Source organism: Dendrobates tinctorius, unplaced genomic scaffold (assembly GCF_039654945.1).
Source record: "Dendrobates tinctorius isolate UK_male_01 unplaced genomic scaffold, ASM3965494v1 ptg000126l, whole genome shotgun sequence".
NCBI lineage: Eukaryota > Metazoa > Chordata > Amphibia > Anura > Dendrobatidae > Dendrobates > Dendrobates tinctorius.
In genome coordinates, this window is record NW_027361794.1 from 28,288,736 (window position 1) to 28,311,451 (window position 22,716).

The window sequence follows — 22,716 nt, forward strand, 5'->3', positions numbered from 1 at the left end:
TAAAGCTCAAGGATATTTTATAAAAAAAATTGTTTTTTTGTCTTAGCAGATGACTGTACCAGGAGATCAGAGGGACAGCTGACATCTTCAACTTTTAAATCTGATGATCTTGAGATTCTACAAGATACAACTGAAGTGATTGCCATTACACCAGATATATCATCATCCATTCACAGCAAAGATCTGTCATCTGATCCTTTGAAACAGGTCCCATCTTCTGATTCATTACTGACTACTAAGGAAAATCAATGTCACCAAAGAGACATTAAAAAACAAACTGCTCCTAAAGCAAAGAAGCCATTTTCATGTTCAGAATGTGGGAAGTATTTTACATGGAAATCACATTTTGTTAACCACCAGAGAACTCACACAGGGGAGAAGCCTTTTTCCTGTTCAGAATGTGGGAAATGTTTTACATGGAAATCACATTTTGTTAACCACCAGAGAACCCACACAGAGGACAAGCCTTTTTCCTGTTCAGAATGTGGGAAGTATTTTACATGGAAATCGCGTTTTGTTACTCACCAGAGAACTCACACAGGGGAAAAGCCTTTTTCCTGTTCAGAATGTGGGAAATGTTTTGCACAGAAATCACATTTTGTTATCCACCAAAGAACTCACACAGGGGAGAAGCCTTTTTCCTGTTCAGAATGTGGGAAATGTTTTAACAATAAAACAGATTGCGTTAAGCACCAGAGAACTCACACAGGGGAGAAACCTTTTTCATGTTCAGAATGTGGGAAATGTTTTAGCAAGACATCAAATTGTGTTAAGCACCAGAGAACTCACACAGAGGAGAAGCCTTTTACATGTTAATGTGGGAAATGTTTTAACTAGAAAGCACTTCTTGATCACCATCAGAGCAGTCACACAGAGGAGAAACCTTTTTCATTTTCTTAATATGGGAAATATTTTACTTGGAAATCAGCTGTTAATAAACATCAGAGATGTCACATAGGGGAGAAGCCTTTTTTATGTTCATAGTGTTGGAATAGTTTTACCCAAAATTGAATTTTCTTAAATGGGTTGTCTCTTGTCATTCCTCATGTTTGCTGACAAAAGGATAAAACTAAACTTTATTAATTCCAAATGTAAAACTATACCCATAATTCACCCCCTGAAGCTTAGTCAGAAGATGACTAATAGAAAAAACATACCCCACTTCTCAGTATATCGGGTGAGGTGACGTATACACACTCATTCTCCAAGCCTCTCATTTCTACGGGTTTCATCGTCCTCACCAAAGTCGACTCATCAGGAGACTATTTAATATTGACCTATATTCGAACGAGACAAAAGGAAAAAAACCCTAAAATCATGTATTATCCGAAACAGTCAGAAAACTAGCCATATATTGGCAGATCCCAGACCTCAAACTATATACTTCGTAAGTTTATAAACCCCTCCAGTGTCAGGAATAGATAGTATGAATTTGAATTTACCAATCGGCTGCAATGAAACAAACAGTGAAAAATATAAAGGGGTCTGAATACTTTCCATACCCGCTGTATCAGTAAAAATAACTCCTCTTTATTAGGTAAAGTATAAAAGAATTGCACCATTTTCCGATACCCGTCGTGTCTCCATTTTTTCATGATCTCAGTTTGGGTGAGGGCTTATTTTTTGCGGGCCGAGCTGACGTTATTAATGGATACCATTTTGGTGCAGCTACGATTTTTTTTGTCATCCTTTATTGCATTTTAATGAAAGAAGTCATTCTGGCGTTTTGACATTTTTTCTAATTGCACCATTTAGCGACCGGGTTAATTCTTTTTTATAGTGATAGATCGGGCGATTCTGAACATGGCTATAACAAATATGTGTATGTTTGATTTTTTTTATTGTTTTATTTTAAAAGGGGCGAAAGGGGGTGATTTGAACTTTTATATTTTTTTATATTTTTAAAAACTTTTTTTACTTTTGGCATTGTGAAGACATACAGCATTGTATCTTTTTTTTTTTTTTTGAAGCATCATTTTTATTGATTTTGTAATGAAGTTGCATATTACAAGTTATAAACGTTGCATTGAATTGTTACAAGGAACATATTTAAACCTGCTAACAGGGCTGTGGAGTCGGTAAACCAAACCTGCGACTCCAACTCCTCAATTTCCCTTACACTGACTCCATCTCCCACATATATTGCTTATATTTAGGTGAAAAATTTATTGTAGTACAATGTGAACATCAGACAATCAGACATTTAATCATTTCTATGATCCAATAATCAAGATATTTAGAAAGAACATAATATCTATTTATTGGAATACAACTTTAGAACACAAAAAACTGTAATAAATTGTAAATATGTCATACACTGTATAATATCGATTACATATATACAGTACAGACCAAAGTTTGAACACACCTTCTCATTCAAAGAGTTTTCTATATTTTCATGACTATGAAAATTGTAGATTCACTCTAAAGGCATCAAAACTATGAATTACCACATGTGGAATTATATAATTAACAAAAAAGTGTGAAACAACTGAAAATATGTCTTATATTCTAGATTCTTCAAAGTAGCCACCTTTTACTTTGATTACTGCTTTGCACACTCTTGGCATTCTCTTGATGAGCTTCAAGAGGTAGTCACTGGAAATGGTCTTCCAACAGTCTTGAACGAGTTCCCAGAAATGCTTAGCACTTGTTGGCCCTTTTGCCTTCTCTCTGCGGTCCAGCTCACCCCAAACCATCTCGATTGGGTTCAGGTCTGGTGACTGCGGAGGCCAGGTCATCTGGCGTAGCACCCCATCACTCTCCTTCGTCAAATAGCCCTTACACAGCCTGGAGGTGTGTTTGAGGTCATTGTCCTGTTGAAAAATAAACGATGGTCCAACTAAACACAAACCGGATGGAATAGCATGCCGCTGCAAGATGCTGTGGTAGCCACCAGCAAAGCTGTGTCACCAGCAAAGCACCCCCACACATCCTCCTCCATGCTTCACAGTGGGAACCAGGCACGTAGAGTCCATCCGTTCACCTTTTCTTCGTCGCACAAAAACACGGTGGTTGGATCCAAAGATCTCAAATTTGGACTCATCAGACCAAAGCACAGATTTCCACTGGTCTAATGTCCATTCCTTGTGTTTTTTAGCCCAAACAAGTCTCTTCTGCTTGTTGCCTGTCCTTAGTAGTGGTTTCCTAGCAGCTATTTTACCATGAAGGCCTGCTGCACAAAGTCTCCTCTTAACAGTTGTTGTAGAGATGTGTCTGCTGCTAGAACTCTGTGTGGCATTGACCTGTCTCTAATCTGAGCTGCTGTTAACCTGCGATTTCTGAGGCTGGTGACTCGGATGAACTTATCCTCCGCAGCAGAGGTGACTCTTGGTCTTCCTTTCCTGGGGCGGTCCTCATGTGAGCCAGTTTCTTTGTAGCGCTTGATGGTTTTTGCCAATGCACTTGGGGACACTTTCAAATTTTTCCCAATTTTTCGGACTGACTGACCTTCATTTCTTAAAGTAATGATGGCCACTCGTTTTTCTTTACTCAGCTTTTTTTTTTCTTGCCATAATACAAATACTAACAGTCTATTCAGTAGGACTATCATCTATATATCCACCAGTCTTCTGCACAACACAACTGATGGTCCCAACCTCATTTATAAGGCAAGAAATCCCACTTATTAAACCTGACAGGGCACACCTGTGAAGTGAACACCATTTCCGGTGACTACCTCTTGAAGCTCATCAAGAGAATGCCAAGAGTGTGCAAAGCAGAAATCAAAGCAAAAGGTGGCTACTTTGAAGAACCTAGAATATAAGACATATTTTCAGTTGTTTCACACTTTTTTGTTAATTATATAATTCCACATGTGTCAATTCATAGTTTTGATGCCTTCACAGTGAATCTACAATCTACAAACTTTTGGTCTGTACTGTATATATATATATATATATATATATATATATATATATATATATATATATATATATATATATATATACACACACACACACACACTATGACTTATCTCAGCTAAGATAAAGCCTAGATCCTCAAGCTACATTCACACTATGGGCGTAGCCAGGATCAAACCTGGGGGGGCAGAACCTCATACTGTTCTGCAGAATTTCATACTGCACACCTCAGCTGCTGCAGGACCTCATACTTCACACCCCTACACTTGAAAATAAAGCCTGCACCTTAAACAGAGTCAGCATGGGTTTGTAACTAATAAGTCATGTCAGACTAACTTAATTTCCTTCTATGACAGAATCACTGATTGGGTGGATCAAGGAAATGCTGTAGATATAGTATATCTTGACTTCAGCAAAGCATTTGACAAAGTCTCTCATACAATCCTTACTGAAAAAATAACTAAGTATGGAATGGACAAGGCAACTGTTAGGTGGATTCTTAACTGGCTTAGTGATCGGACCCAAAGAGTGGTCGTAAATGGCTGCACATCCAGTTGGAAGAATGTCTCAAGTGGGGTACCACAGGGCTCTGTCCTGGGCCCTGTATTGTTCAACATCATTATCAATGATTTAGATGAAGGAATTGAGGGTAAACTGATTAAATTTGCTGATGACACAAAGCTAGGAGGGATAGCTAATACTAGAGAAGAGAGAGAGGATTCAAAAAGATATAAATAAACTGGAGAAGTGGGCAGCAACTAACACAATGGTTTTTAACAGGGAGAAATGCAAAGTACTACATCTGGGCAATAAAAATGAAAAAAAGCATATACAGAATGGGAGGAATAGGGCTAAGCAACAGCACATGTGAAAAAGACTTGGGTATACTAATAGATCACAGACTGAATATGAGTCAACAGTGTGATGCAGCAGCAAAAAAGGCAAATGCAATTCTAGGATGTATTAACAGAAGCATACAGTCTAGATCACGTGAAGTCATTATTGCCCACTACTCCTCTTTGGTCAGACCTCATCTGGAATATTGTGTCCAGTTTTGGGCACCACATTTTAAAAAAGACATCAACAAACTGGAGCAAGTTCAGAAAAGAGCGACCAGAATGGTGACTGGTCTGCAAACCCTGTCTTATGAGGAAAGGTTGCAGGATTTCGGAATGTTTAGTTTTCAAAAGAGAAGACTGAGAGGAGACTTATTAGCTGTCTACAAATATCTAAAGGGCTGTCACATTGTAGAAGGATCAACTTTATTCTCATTTGCACAAGGAAAGACTAGAAGCAATGGGATGAAACTGAATGGGAGGAGACAGATTAGATATTAGAAAAAACTTTTTGACAGAGTGATCAATGAGTGGAGCAAGCTGCCATGAGAAGTGGTGAGTTCTCCTTCAATGGAAGTCATCAAACAACCAACACAATGGATCTACTTCTACCCATATCCCACAGGTCTTCAGATACATATCCTGGACTTTTACCCAGAGTTCTTGTGTCCTGGGACATGACCACAATCCATGTTCTGTGTCTATTTGGCCATTGTACATTTTGGGCAGCTTGTCTGCCTATCAGGATTCTGCGGAGTCGGAGGTATATTGAAGCCACCTATTGTTTTATGCATTATTCTGAACTGACTATCTCTCCATTGTTCATTGATGATATGCTTTCTTACCAATTCCCAGCCCAGCAGAATCTTATGCTCAAGTTCTTCATTCCCATTTGTGAAATATTTTGCCCTTCCCTGAAGGGCGTACTATGTCCCTCAGCATCCCATATAGTGAGGTGATAGATATTTCTAAATGTCTTTGGTAACCAAGTCCTACCATATTTCTGAATCGATTTCCTTCCTCACATCCTGAAGGAGGTCTAATACATAATGCTTTAATTGACTATATAGCATCAAATGAAATCTCGGCAGCTCAAATTTGTCTATCACTTCCAATCCCATCAACCAGCGGCCTTCTTGTAGATGTAGTAAGTCCCCTAACGTCTCTATTCCTTTCCCCAACCACTGTGTATAATTTATTTTCTCTTCCTAATCTAAAGGCAGGAGATGCCCAAGGGTTCAGGTGTTTCGACACTCTCCACGACATTTTTAGTTTTTTTCTTACTGCCTTCCATGTAGCAATGGTATCTTTACATATTACCGTATATTTAATGTTTGGCGGTATGTGTGACAGCGGCGTATGTAGCAGCGCCATCAGGTCCCACAAGCCACAAAATTCCGTTTCCAATTTGTAGTCAGTATATCGCCCCGTTTTTTTAATCTATTCTATTACATTCCTCATTAAACACGATAAATTATATCCCCTAATATTTGGCAATCCCGCGCCCCCTCCCTCCTTTGTGTGCATTAGAGTTCCTGTAGCCAATCTCGCCCTTTTACCCCTCCAGATGAATTTAGAAAAGGCCCTGTTTAATCTGAGAACATCTGCGTGACGAATTAACATTGGGATAGTTTGCACTGGGTACAGTAATCTCGCAGAGCTTGTCATCTTGATTAGGTGGCAGCGATCTAGCAGCAAGAGGGGTAGATTTCCCCACCTCTCCAACGCCTTCTCTATTTTGTCTATGATAGGCTTATAATTGAGATCATAAATTTGTTTTGGTGTTCTCCCCAAGTAAATTCCCAAGTACTTTATAGATGTTGTTGCTTTCTGGATACCCATTATATTACTCTCCTGGCCACGTTTTACCTCAGTCCTCATGAACAGAATCTCACATTTAGACTTGTTTAAACGAAAGCCGAGAATTTTCCAAACTTCAAGCAGCAACATAGGGAGATCTTCCTCTGGGTTGTTCATGAACAGAATTATGTCATCTGCAAATAGGGCATTTTTGACTGTCTCATTTCTGATGTAGTACCGCCAAAAATTGTCTAAACGGACCCACCAGATTTATTTTATCCAACACTTGACCCAGCCATGGCCACCTCACATTATCGAACACTTTTTCTGCGTCCAGTGTGACCATAGCTGGATCCTCTCCCTTATCCACATGCTTCCCTCTAATCTTGTCTAGCAGTAACATGGGGTGACAGGACAATTGTGTACAAGATAATTGTGTACGGACTATTGTGTACAGACAATTGTGTACAGGCCAATTGTGTACAATGACAATTGTGTACAAGGCAATTGTGTACAAGGCGATTGTGTACAAGGCAATTGTGTACAAGGCGATTGTGTACAAGGCGATTGTGTACAAGGCAATTGTGTACAAGGCAATTGTGTACGGACAATTGTGTACAAGGCAATTGTGTACAAGGCAATTGTGTACAAGGCAATTGTGTACGGGCAATTGTGTACAAGGCAATTGTGTACGGACAATTGTGTACAAGGCAATTGTGTACGGGCAATTGTGTACAAGGCAATTGTGTACGGACAATTGTGTACGGGCAATTGTGTACAAGGCGATTGTGTACAAGGCGATTGTGTACAAGGCAATTGTGTACAAGGCAATTGTGTACAAGGCAATTGTGTACAAGGCAATTGTGTACGGGCAATTGTGTACAAGGCAATTGTGTACGGACAATTGTGTACGGACAATTGTGTACAAGGCAATTGTGTACGGACAATTGTGTACAAGGCAATTGTGTACAAGGCAATTGTGTACGGGCAATTGTGTACAAGGTCATGGAACCGTGTACAAGAGGCAATTGTGTACGGACAATTGTGTACAAGGCAATTATTTGTGTACAGGCCACTTGTACAGGCCACTTTCACACTGACGCTTACTTTCGGTTTCAGTACTCACCCCTTGCAACTTTCACCATGACTTTTACTTGTTGTGTACAGGCCACTTGTACAGGCCACTTTCACAATGACGCTTACTTTCACTTTCATTACTCACCCCTTGCAACTTTCACCATGACTTTTACTATGAGCAAGTCTGAAAAAGACAAAGATAATTGTACAGGCCACTTTCACACTGACGCTTACTTTCGGTTTCATTACTCACCCCTTGCAACTTTCACCATGACTTTTACTATGAGCAAGTCTGAAAAAGACAAAGATGTCCTTAGGCTTGGGGGACACGAGTATATCCTGCACAGGACACGTGATGACAGCATCAAAGAATGGCGGTGCAGGCAAGTCAACAAATTCAAGTGTCCCGCACGCATGCACACATCTGGAGCCGCGATTGTTAAACAGCCGACTGAGCACAGTCACTCTGCAGATCCAGTTCAAGCTGAAGCCAGAGCTACAATGGCTGCTCTGAGGCAAGAAGCAATCAGCTCTCAAGCATCTACTAGAAGCATTGTTGGACAGGTTCTTCGAGACAGGTCTGATGACGTGTTGTCTCGAATGCCCAAGCGAAGTGACGTTGAGCGAAATACACGTCGGGTCAGGCAGCGAGCAAACACCATGCTGGCTCCTCCTCAAAGCATCAATTTTGCTATCCCCCAGGAATACAGCGACATCATTTTATATGACTCTGCAAGAGATGACCCCCAAAGGATTCTTGTCATTGGTAGCAATGAACTGTTGCCTTATTTCGAAAGAGGAGACACATGGTTTGGCGATGGAACGTTCAAGGTGGTGCCAACCATGTTCTTTCAGCTGTATTCTCTCCATGCAAAAGTCGGCAACTCCTATCCTCCCCTGATCTACTGCCTGCTGCCAAACAAGACTGGTCCAACCTATCGTCGAATGATCACGGCGCTCAAAGGGTTGATGCCAGGTGCAAATCCCCAGAAAATTCTTCTTGACTTTGAGATGGCAGCAATGTCAGCTTTCCAAGATGAGTTTCCAGCTGCAGCGATTTCTGGCTGCTTCTTTCATCTGAGCCAGTCCATTATTCGAAAGGTCAATGAGCTGGGCCTAAAGGCTGAATTTGAGGCTGAGGATGGAGAGTTCAATCTCAAGGTAAAATCTTTGGCCTCCTTGGCGTTTGTCCCACCAGCCGAAGTAAGTGCAAAGTATGACGAACTAGCCCAAATCTTCCCTGATGATGATGCTACCAATCAGCTCCTCTCCTACTTTGAGCATACCTACGTTAGGGGGCCAGGAGTAGATGGACGCTTTCGAAACGCAAGGTTTACTCCAGAGGTCTGGAATCATTATGCTGACGCTTTGGCCTCTGCCCCCAAGACCACGAATTGCTGCGAGGGGTTTCATAACGCCTTACAAGCACTCTTTCTTTGTGCTCATCCTACCGTGTGGAAACTGTTCAACGGACTCATTAGTGACATGGCAATTCATAGACTTACAGCCCAGAATGCTGAGGTACTGAATGTTGAGCATCCACGAAGCAAGTATGTCCAGCTAGCTGAACGACTGCGTGTGAAAGTGGCTGATTATCACAATCAAGGAGACAAGCTGCGGTATCTACGAGCGATCAGCAACATGCAGGCACGATAGACAAGACCAGCAATATTTGTAGAATAAGAATAGAAGAAGCTTTGAAACTGTTATTCAATAAGCAATCTTACGTTAAAATCAATGATGAATATAGTATTTTCTTTTTTTGGACGTTTAATTTTTTGTTTTCCCTATACTTGTCTGTAAATAATCGTCCGTACACAATTGTCCGTACACAATTGTCCTTGTACACAATTGCCCTGTACACAATTGTCCTTGTACACAATTGCCCTGTACACAATTGTCCGTACACAATTGTCCTTGGACACAATTGCCCTGTACACAATTGTCCTTGTACACAATTGTCCTTGTACACAATTGTCTGTACACAATTGTCCTTGTACACAATTGCCCTGTACACAATTGTCCTTGTACACAATTGTCCTTGGACACAATTGGCCTGTACACAATTTTCTGTACACAATTGTCCGTACACAATTATCTTGTACACAATTGTCATGGAACCGCACATGATAAAATAACACCCTTATGCTACTTTCACACTTGCGTTTTTTTGCGCTGCGTGCGCACGACCATGCGCACGTCAGAGCACCCATAGACTATAATGTGTTTTTGGGTGAATTTTGTGCGCATTGCGAGTGCATGCATTTTTTTGAGACAGGTCGGACGCACAAAAAATGCCACAGGATGCATTTTGTGTGCCCGGGCGCACACTACAAAAAAACGCATGCGCATACAAATGCGTACGAACGCATGACTATGCGCACCCATGTTAAGTATAGGGGAAAAACCGCATGCGCAAAAACGCAGCGCAAAAAAACGCAAGTGTGAAACCAGCCTTACAAAGTGACTTACAAGAGGGAATTTATCATGAGATAAACTTTCCCCAGTCCCGCATGCTCAATGCCTTGGGGTGATCCTCAACTCTGCCCTCTCTTTCAAGCCACATATCCAAGCCCTTGCCTCCTCCTGCTGACACAAACGCAAAAATATTTCCCGGATCCGTACATTCCTTGACTACGAAGACACAAAAGCACTAGCGCATGCCCTTACCATCTCCCACCTTGACTACTGCTACCTCCTACTCTCTGACCTCCCCTCTAGCACTCTTGCACCACTCTAATCCATCCTACACTCTGCTGCCAAACTAATCCATCTATCTCCCTGTTATTCTTTAGCCTCTCCTCTATGCCAAGCCCTTCACTGGTTTCCTATTGTCGAGGCTCCAGTTCAAAACCCTAACTATGACATACAAAGCCATCCACAACCTGTCTCCTCCATACATCTGTGACATGGTCTCCCGGTACTTACCCACACGCAACCTTCGATCCTCTCAAGATCTCCTTCTCTACTCTCCTCTTATCTCTTCTACACACAACCGCATACAAGACTTCTCCTGTGCTTCCCCCATACTCTGGAACTCTCTACCTCAACACATCAGACTTTCCCCTACCACAGAAACCTTCAAAAAGAACCTGAAGACCAACCTCTTCCGACAAGCCTACAACCTGCGGTGATCCTTAGTCTAGTGAACCGCCACACGACTAGCTCTACCCTCTCCTAGTGTACCCTCACCCGTGTCCTGTAGACGGGGAGCCCTTGCCGGCAGGGTCCTCTTGCCTTCTGTACTTGTGTGTACCTTGTTTTGCTCATGTTGATTGTACTTGTCCATATTTGTAAAGTGACATGGAATAAATCGTGCTATAAAAATGTATAATAATAATAATATTAATGAGATGAATTGAAGCTTGAAGTCAGGTTTTTTTTGGGCTGCATTATTGTTCTTTGCACCAAATTTTAAGTGCTGCACGAAACGGTACAATCTTGGTGATTTTTTTATGTGCGAAAAATGGAACAAAAGCCTCAATAAATCTCCAATGTTTCCTGTAAATTCTAGCTATGTGTAACTATAAAACTGCTCTTCAATGTGAACCTGCATTGGAGTTCAGGCTGTGTTATCATCACGTTTGATGTATAAGCATTGGTATACTTTCTTTTAACCTGTACAGAAAAGCAATGGAGACGCATAACACCTAGACTTTTATTTTTCCCCAATAGAAGTCTAGTATGCTGTAAAGTTTCTATTGGTTGACAATGGTCATTTCTACCTTCACTACTTCTAACAACTGGATGACCCACTAGAGACAATGCAGAAGATCCACCTGACCTCGCAGCAATCTACCGTCCATCTATAAACAGTCTTTAGCTTCACATTTTCCACAGGATTGGTCATTGTGATTGGTGGGAGTCAGACAGATTGGATCCCCATAGATCCAGAGAACAGGACTCTGAAATATCACGATGAACAGTTGTGGCCTCCATCACTCAGTTCTTTGCCTGGATCACAAAGTTATCATTCATGAACAAAAGTGTCTAAATGATAGCAGTATGCCACCTGCTTCAAGCTAACAGCGGCAAACCATGCAGCCATGATGGGACCCGTGAGTGTGTGGGGGGGGGTGTCAAGCAACATTGCCCTCCCTGTGCTGGTGGCTAAATTTCACCAGTATCTGCATCCGAGGCCAATACAGTGGAATTCAATGGTAGAACTGTATTCAGTCTGTAGATCTGAGTGTCAGCACAGAAGGCACAATGATGAGACTAGATCGCGCCTGCACAGACGGGTGAAGGGCATTGGAGGAATTGGGCTGGGTGAGAACATTTTTAAACAATTTTGTCAGTCAATTCTTTTGGAATGGAGCCAGCATGCTGAGTAGGAGCAATGATACTGTGTGTGCTGTGGATGGAATTGTGGGGATCACCATACTGTGTACATAGTTATGGGGACATCATGCTATGTGTGGGGTCCTCAATTTTGTGTGAGGGGACTGTGTGGGTAATCAAACTGTGTAGGGAACTGTGGGGGAATCATACTTTATATTGGAGGCAGCTGGGACCATCATACGGTGTGTAAGACTTTGGGGGCCATCACATTGTGTATGGGGTACTGTGGGGGCCATCATACTGTTTTGTGGGGCTGTGGAGGCATCATACTGTGTGGGGGGATGTAGAAGATTCTTACAGTGTAGGGGCCTCATAATGTATGTGGGGGAAGACTGTTGGCATCATACGGTGTTGGGGGCACTGTGGGGACAACATACTGCGTTGGAGGGGCTGTTGCAGTATCATAATGAATGGGGTGTGCAATGGTCACATCATACTGCGTTAGTGGTTGTGGAGGCATGATATTATGTTGTGGACACGGTTGCAGCATCATACTGTGTTAGTGGTTGTGGGGTCATGATACTATGTTGTGGACACGGTTGCAGCATCATACTGTGTTAGGGACACTGTAGAGTCATCCTACTGTGCACGTGTTGGGTATTGTAGGGGCACATTGTGTGAGGAGTTCACTGTGGGGGAATTGTACTGTGTGTGGGAGGGGGAATTTTTGAGGGAATCATACTCAATGAAGGCCATGGAAGGCATATTGTACGAGTGAGAACAATAAAGGGCTGACTGGCGGTATTACTAGCAGATCCTGTCATCACACGCACTGAGCAGTGTCCCATGCACAACCTCCATTTGCCAGCTCACCCCGTATATGTCATGCACAACCTCCATATGCCAGACCACCCTGTATATGCCACACACAGCCTCCATATACCAGCTCACCCCGTATATGCCACACACAACCTCCATATGCCAGCTCACCCCTGTATATGCCACACACAACCTCCATATGCCAGCTCCCCCTGTATATGCCCCGCACAACCTCCATTTGCCAGCTCACCCCGTATATGCCATGCACAACCTCCATATGCCAGACCACCCTGTATATGCCACACACAGCCTCCATATGCCAGCTCACCCCTGTATATGCCATGCACAACCTCCATATGCCAGCTCACCCCTGTATATGCCACGCACAACCTCCATATGCCAGCTCACCCCTGTATATGCCATGCACAACCTCCATATGCCAGCTCACCCCTGTATATGCCACGCACAACCTCCATATGCCAGCTCACCCCGTATATGCCACACACAACCTCCATATGCCAGCTCACCCCGTATATGCCATGCACAACCTCCATATGCCAGCTCCCCCTGTATATGCCACGCACAACCTCCATATGCCAGCTCACCCCTGTATATGCCATGCACAACCTCCATATGCCAGCTCCCCCTGTATATGCCACACACAGCCTCCATATGCCAGCTCCCCCTGTATATGCCACACACAACCTCCATATGCCAGCTCACCCCTGCATATGCCACACACAACCTCCATATGCCAGCTCACCCCGTATATGCCACACACAACCTCCATATGCCAGCTCACCCCTGCATATGCCACACACAACCTCCATATGCCAGCTCACCCCGTATATGCCATGCACAACCTCCATATGCCAGCTCCCCCTGTATATGCCACACACAACCTCCATATGCCAGCTCACCCCTGTATATGCCATGCACAACCTCCATATGCCTGCTCACCCCTGTATATGCCACGCACAACCTCCATATGCCTGCTCACCCCTGTATATGCCATGCACAACCTCCATATGCCAGCTCACCCCTGTAAATGCCACGCACAACCTCCATATGCCAGCTCACCCCTGTATATGCCACACACAACCTCCATATGCCAGCTCACCCCTGTAAATGCCACGCACAACCTCCATATGCCAGCTCACCCCTGTATATGCCACGCACAACCTCCATATACCAGCTCACCCCTGCATATGCCACGCACAACCTCCATATGTCAGCTCACCCCTGTATATGCCATGCACAACCTCCATAAGCAAGCTCACCCCTGTATATGCCATACACAACCTCCATATGCCATCTCACCCCTGTATATGCCACACACAACCTCCATATGCCAGATCACCCCTGTATATGCCACGCACAACCTCCATATGCCATCTCACCCCTGTATATGCCACACACAACCTCCATATGCCAGATCACCCCTGTATATGCCACGCATAACCTCCATATGCCAGCTCACCCTGTATATGCCACACACAACCACCATATGCCAGCTCCCCCTGTATATGATACGCATAACCTCCATATGCCAGCTCCCCCTGTATATGCCACACACAACCTCCATATGCCAGCTCCCCCTGTATATGCCACACACAACCTCCATATGCCAGCTCACCCCTGTATATGCCACGCACAACCTCCATATGCCAGCTCACCCCTGTATATGCCACGCACAACCTCCATATGCCAGCTCCCCCTGTATATGCCATGCACAACCTCCATATGCCAGCTCACCCCTGTATATGCCACACACAACCTCCATATGCCAGCTCACCCCTGTATATGCCATGCACAACCTCCATATGCCAGCTCACCCCTGTATATGCCACACACAACCTCCATATGTCAGCTCACCCCTGTATATGCCACGCACAACCTCCATATGCCAGCTCACCCCGTATATGCCACGCACAACCTCCATATGCCAGCTCCCCCTGTATATGCCATACACAACCTCCATATGCCAGCTCACCCCTGTATATGCCACGCACAACCTCCATATGCGAGCTCACCCCGTATATGCCACGCACAACCTCCATATGCCAGCTCACCCCTGTATATGATACGCATAACCTCCATATGCCAGCTCACCCTGTATATGCCACACACAACCACCATATGCCAGCTCCCCCTGTATATGATACGCATAACCTCCATATGCCAGCTCCCCCTGTATATGCCACACACAACCTCCATATGCCAGCTCCCCCTGTATATGCCATACACAACCTCCATAAGCAAGCTCACCCCTGTATATGCCACACAACCTCCATATGCCATCTCACCCCTGTATATGCCACACACAACCTCCATATGCCAGCTCACCCCGTATATGCCACGCACAACCTCCATATGCCAGCTCCCCCTGTATATGCCATACACAACCTCCATAAGCAAGCTCACCCCTGTATATGCCATACACAACCTCCATATGCCATCTCACCCCTGTATATGCCACACACAACCTCCATATGCCAGATCACCCCTGTATATGCCACGCACAACCTCCATATGCCAGCTCACCCCGTATATGCCACGCACAACCTCCATATGCCAGCTCACCCCTGTATATGCCATACACAACCTCCATATGCCATCTCACCCCTGTATATGCCACACACAACCTCCATATGCCAGCTCACCCCTGTATATGATACGCATAACCTCCATATGCCAGCTCACCCTGTATATGCCACACACAACCACCATATGCCAGCTCCCCCTGTATATGATACGCATAACCTCCATATGCCAGCTCCCCCTGTATATGCCACACACAACCTCCATATGCCAGCTCCCCCCTGTATATGCCACACACAACCTCCATATGCCAGCTCCCCCTGTATATGCCACGCACAACCTCCATATGCCAGCTCCCCCTGTATATGCCACATACCACCTCCACATGCCAGCTCACCCCTGTATATGCCACACACAACCTCCATATGCCAGCTCACCCTGTATATGCCACACACAACCACCATATGCCAGCTCCCCCTGTATATGATACGCATAACCTCCATATGCCAGCTCCCCCTGTATATGCCACACACAACCTCCATATGCCAGCTCCCCCTGTATATGCCACGCACAACCTCCATATGCCAGCTCACCCTGTATATGCCATACACAGCCTCCATATGCCAGCTCACCCCTGTATATGCCACGCACAACCTCCATATGCCAGCTCCCCCTGTATATGCCACATACCACCTCCACATGCCAGCTCACCCCTGTATATGCCACATACCACCTCCACATGCCAGCTCACCCTGTATATGCCACACACAACCTCCATATGCCAGCTCACCCTGTATATGCCACACACAACCTCCATATGCCAGCTCCCCCTGTATATGCCACACACAACCTCCATATGCCAGCTCACCCCTGTATATGCCATACACAACCTCCATATGCCAGCTCACCCCTGTATATGCCACGCACAACCTCCATATGCCATCTCACCCCTGTATATGCCACACACAACCTCCATATGCCAGCTCACCCCTGCATATGCCACGCACAACCTCCATATGCCAGCTCACCCCTGTATATGCCATACACAACCTCCATAAGCAAGCTCACCCCTGTATATGCCATACACAACCTCCATATGCCATCTCACCCCTGTATATGCCATACACAACCTCCATATGCCAGCTCACCCCTGTATATGCCACACACAACCTCCATATGCCAGATCACCCCTGTATATGCCACGCACAACCTCCATATGCCAGCTCACCCCTGTATATGCCATACACAACCTCCATAAGCAAGCTCACCCCTGTATATGCCATACACAACCTCCATATGCCATCTCACCCCGTATATGCCACGCACAACCTCCATATGCCAGCTCACCCCTGTATATGCCATACACAACCTCCATAAGCAAGCTCACCCCTGTATATGCCATACACAACCTCCACATGCCAGCTCACCCCTGTATATGCCACACACAACCTCCATATGCCAGCTCACCCTGTATATACCACACACAACCACCATATGCCAGCTCCCCCTGTATATGCCATGCATAACCTCCATATGCCAGCTCCCCCTGTATATGCCACACACAACCTCCATATGCCAGCTCCCCCTGTATATGCCACGCACAACCTCCATATGCCAGCTCCCCCTGTATATGCCACATACCACCTCCACATGCCAGCTCACCCCTGTATATGCCACACACAACCTCCATATGCCAGCTCACCCTGTATATGCCACACACAACCACCATATGCCAGCTCCCCCTGTATATGATACGCATAACCTCCATATGCCAGCTCCCCCTGTATATGCCACACACAACCTCCATATGCCACGCACAACCTCCATATGCCAGCTCACCCTGTATATGCCATACACAGCCTCCATATGCCAGCTCACCCCTGTATATGCCACGCACAACCTCCATATGCCAGCTCCCCCTGTATATGCCACATACCACCTCCACATGCCAGCTCACCCTGTATATGCCATACACAACCTCCATATGCCAGCTCACCCCTGTATATGATACGCATAACCTCCATATGCCAGCTCCCCCTGTATATGCCACACACAACCTCCATATGCAGCTCACCCCTGTATATGCCACACACAACCACCATATGCCAGCTCACCCTGTATATGCCATACACAGCCTCCATATGCCAGCTCACCCCTGTATATGCCACACACAACCTCCATATGCCAGATCACCCCTGTATATGCCACACACAACCACCATATGCCAGCTCACCCCTGCATATGCCACGCACAACCTCCATATGTCAGCTCACCCCTGTATATGCCATGCACAACCTGCATATGCCAGCTCCCCCTGTATATGCCATGCACAACCTCCATATGCCATCTCACCCCTGTATATGCCACACACAACCTCCATATGCCAGATCACCCCTGTATATGCCACGCACAACCTCCATATGCCAGCTCCCCCTGTATATGCCACGCACAACCTCCATATGCCAACTCACCCCTGTATATGCCACGCACAACCTCCATATGCCATCTCACCCCTGTATATGCCACACACAACCTCCATATGCCATCTCACCCCTGTATATGCCACACACAACCTCCATATGCCAGATCACCCCTGTATATGCCACACACAACCTCCATATGCCAGATCACCTCTGTATATGCCACACACAACCTCCATATGCCAGCTCCCCCTGTATATGCCATGCATAACCTCCATATGCCAGCTCCCCCCTGTATATGCCATACACAACCTCCATATGCCATCTCACCCCTGTATATGCCACACACAACCTCCATATGCCAGATCACCCCTGTATATGATACGCATAACCTCCATATGCCAGCTCCCCTGTATATGCCATGCACAACCTCCATATGCCAGCTCACCCTGTATATGCCACGCACAACCTCCATATGCCAGCTCCCCCCGTATATGCCACGCACAACCTCCATATGCCAGCTCCCCCTGTATATGATACGCATAACCTCCATATGCCAGATCACCCTGTATATGCCATGCACAACCTCCTTATGCCAGCTCCCCCTGTATATGATACGCATAACTTCCATTTGCCAGATCACCCCTGTATATGCCACGCACAACCTACACATGCCAGCTCACCCCTGTATATGACACGCACAACCTCCATATGCCAGCTCCCCCTGTATATGATACGCATAACCTCCATATGCCAGCTCACCCCTGTATATGCCACGCACAACCTCCATATGCCAGATCACCCCTGTATATGCCACACACAACCTCCATATGCCAGCTCACCCCTGTATATGCCACACACAACCTCCATATGCCAGCTCACCCCTGTATATGCCATGCACAACCTCCATATGCCAGCTCACCCCTGTATATGCCACGCACAACCTCCATATGCCAGATCACCCCTGTATATGCCACACACAACCTCCATATGCCAGCTCACCCCTGTATATGCCACGCACAACCTCCATATGCCAGATCACCCCTGTATATGCCACACACAACCTCCATATGCCAGCTCCCCCTGTATATGCCACGCACAACCTCCATATGCCAGCTCCCCCTGTATATGCCATGCACAACCTCCTTATGCCAGCTCCCCCTGTATATGATACGCACAACCTCCATATGCCAGCTCACCCCTGTATATGCCACGCACAACCTCCATATGCCAGCTCACCCCTGTATATGCCACGCACAACCTCCATATGCCAGCTCACCCCTGTATATGCCACACACAACCTCCATATGCCAGATCACCCCTGTATATGCCACACACAACCTCCATATGCCAGATCACCTCTGTATATGCCACACACAACCTCCATATGCCAGCTCCCCCTGTATATGCCATGCATAACCTCCATATGCCAGCTCCCCCCTGTATATGCCATACACAACCTCCATATGCCATCTCACCCCTGTATATGCCACACACAACCTCCATATGCCAGCTCCCCCTGTATATGATACGCATAACCTCCATATGCCAGCTCCCCTGTATATGCCATGCACAACCTCCATATGCCAGCTCACCCTGTATATGCCACGCACAACCTCCATATGCCAGCTCCCCCCGTATATGCCACGCACAACCTCCATATGCCAGCTCCCCCTGTATATGATACGCATAACCTCCATATGCCAGATCACCCTGTATATGCCATGCACAACCTCCTTATGCCAGCTCCCCCTGTATATGATACGCATAACTTCCATTTGCCAGATCACCCCTGTATATGCCACGCACAACCTCCATATGCCAGCTCCCCCTGTATATGCCACACACAACCTCCATATGCCAGCTCCCCCTGTATATGATACGCATAACCTCCATATGCCAGCTCACCCCTGTATATGCCACGCACAACCTCCATATGCCAGCTCCCCCTGTATATGCCACACACAACCTCCATATGCCAGCTCCCCCTGTATATGATACGCATAACTTCCATTTGCCAGATCACCCCTGTATATGCCACGCACAACCTCCATATGCCAGCTCCCCCTGTATATGCCACACACAACCTCCATATGCCAGCTCCCCCTGTATATGATACGCATAACCTCCATATGCCAGCTCACCCCTGTATATGCCACGCACAACCTCCATATGCCAGATCACCCCTGTATATGCCATGCACAACCTCCATATGCCAGCTCACCCCTGTATATGCCAGGCACAACCTCCATATGCCAGATCACCCCTGTATATGCCACACACAACCTCCATATGCCAGCTCCCCCTGTATATGCCACGCACAACCTCCATATGCCAGCTCCCCCTGTATATGCCATGCACAACCTCCTTATGCCAGCTCCCCCTGTATATGCCACGCACAACCTCCATATGCCAGCTCACCCCTGTATATGCCATGCACAACCTCCATATGCCAGCTCACCCCTGTATATGCCACACACAACCTCCATATGCCAGCTCACCCGGCATATGCCACGCACAACCTCCATATGCCAGCTCCCCCTGTATATGCCATGCACAACCTCCATATGCCAGATCACCCTGTATATGCCACACACAACCTCCATATGCCAGCTCACCCCTGTATATGCCACACACAACCTCCATATGCCAGATCACCCCTGTATATGCCACACACAACCTCCATATGCCAGCTCACCCCTGTATATGTCACGCACAACCTCCATATGCCAGCTCCCCCTGTATATGCCATGCACAACCTCCTTATGCCAGCTCCCCCTGTATATGCCATGCACAACCTCCATATGCCAGCTCCCCCTGTATATGCCACGCACAACCTCCATATGCCAGCTCACCCCTGTATATGCCACACACAACCTCCATATGCCAGCTCACCCGGCATATGCCACGCACAACCTCCATATGCCAGCTCCCCCTGTATATGCCATGCACAACCTCCATATGCCAGATCACCCTGTATATGCCACACACAACCTCCATATGCCAGCTCACCCCTGTATATGCCACACACAACCTCCATATGCCAGATCACCCCTGTATATGCCACACACAACCTCCATATGCCAGCTCACCCGGCATATGCCACGCACAACCTCCATATGCCAGCTCCCCCTGTATATGCCATGCACAACCTCCATATGCCAGCTCCCCCTGTATATGCCACGCACAACCTCCATATGCCAGCTCACCTCTGTATATGCCATCCACCACCACCATATGCCAGCTCACCTCTGTATATGCCATCCACCACCACCATATGCTTCTTCCCCCCTGACACATATCATCAACCACTTCTCATATTTTTGCTTCTGTACAAAAAACAGTATTCCTGGCCCTTCACCTCTGCAGCCCTGATAGTTACCAATGGATGATGTCACCACCCCACTCCTGTCGTTGCTGCAGCACACCTGGTATACAGCAGGTTGTCTTGTCTCCAGCAGCTCATCGGGTCTCCAGCAGGCATCAGCTCGTCGGGTCTCCAGCAGGCAGCAGCTCGTCGGGTCTCCAGCAGGCAGCAGCTCGTCGGGTCTCCAGCAGGCAGCAGCTCGTCGGGTCTCCAGCAGGCAGCAGCTCGTCGGGTCTACAGCAGGCAGCAGCTCGTCTGGTCTCCAGCAGGCAGCAGCTTGTCGGGTCTACAGCAGGCAGCAGCTCGTCGGGTCTACAGCAGGCAGCAGCTCATCAAGCCTCCAGGAGCTCGTCCGGTATCCTGTCCTGATCTCCTGCAGCTCCTTCGGTAGGCGCAATGTGACCATCTAAGACCTGTTATGCTGGAAGTGAACAGTACAGCATCCGAAATAATAGGGCTTGTGATAGAGTGTAAATGGAGCTCAGCGGATAGCACTGGCCTCTAATAAAATGGCGTCTGGCCACAACTACAGCTGTGAATTGAGCAGCCCACAGAGGCGTACCCAGTTCACAGCTGATGCGGCTGCAATGTTAGAGATAGGGTCGGCATCCGATCGCTGTCTCCTATGCCCAGGGACTGCCGTATTTGAGGATGGAAAGTGTCGTTCAGCAGCCATTACAGACCTGCAAGGTAAAATGGCAGCGCCCAGTGGCTGCACTAAAACAGTATAAAAAAACATAAACAGAACAGAGTCAAGCTTAGGTGAAAACATCTTTTTAGATAATCTTCATTTTTACGATAAATCAAAAATCACGGCACCTTCCCTTTAATCTCATTTCAACCTTGATAGTGACACTCTCAGGATACATGTTACTCTATGATAGCACTTTTGCACATAGCCACTAGATGGCGCTACATTTGCCTGAATTTTTATATCTACACATGGTTTACACAAATTATATTTTCTTGTGGTAACTCTATACTATTTACCATTAGAATCTGTGTATTTCTGTAATTATCTGTATGTATACATGATTGATTACAGCTTCTGTCTCTGTAAAAACAATCCCCTTTAACCCCTCCCTTTGATGTCGGCTCCAGCGCTGAGCCCACATCTTTTCTGGCACTTTCAGTAAGCGTGCCGGAAATCCCGCTCATCAGTTACCCCATCACATGATCATGGGTCAACGATGGGTTGGCATGACAACCAGAGGTCTCCAGCAGAAGTCTATGGTTGTCACTGCCGGGTTGCTATGAGCACCGCCCACTATCCGAAAATGCATGGACCAGGGATCGTCCCGCCGAACTGCCGCTCTCCTTTTAACATGGGCAAAATGCTACTCAGACAACACAGGGTGAGCGTAAAACAGTGTGGGCAATGCTTTATTGTACCACAAAACAGGCAGATAACACATAGAACAGTCCCAGCACAGGACCCAAGATGGGGCACATTACAGAGTCTCACCCTCCACTGACTCACCGGGATAATAGCAGCTGTGACTACAGATCTTCCAGGGTCACTACCTCACCTGTGGCACACACAGAGAGGAGGTAATGACAAGTGTAGGAAGATGACAGTCCATACAAGGCCAGTTGATCCAATGATCACAATCTGGCTTCTCCAAACGTATCCATGGTTCAGTGATGGTCAGCTGAGCAGATCTGTATTCTTCCAACCGAGGCTGAAAACCCCTAGGTTGTTTCCTATACAA

The 22,716-nt window shown here is 46.3% G+C and overlaps 1 protein-coding gene across 1 annotated transcript in view; it reads left to right on the forward strand.

The window, feature by feature from the left end:
* LOC141047211 (oocyte zinc finger protein XlCOF8.4-like) overlaps positions 1-953 on the forward strand; it is a 34,756-nt gene extending 33,803 nt beyond the window's left edge. Inside the window, exon 7 of the mRNA XM_073542162.1 lies at positions 50-953. Within this exon, the coding sequence (XP_073398263.1) occupies positions 50-816 (767 nt within the window). The 3' untranslated portion in view covers positions 817-953. The remainder of the gene's footprint in view (positions 1-49) is intronic.
* The last annotated feature ends 21,763 nt before the right edge of the window (positions 954-22,716 follow it).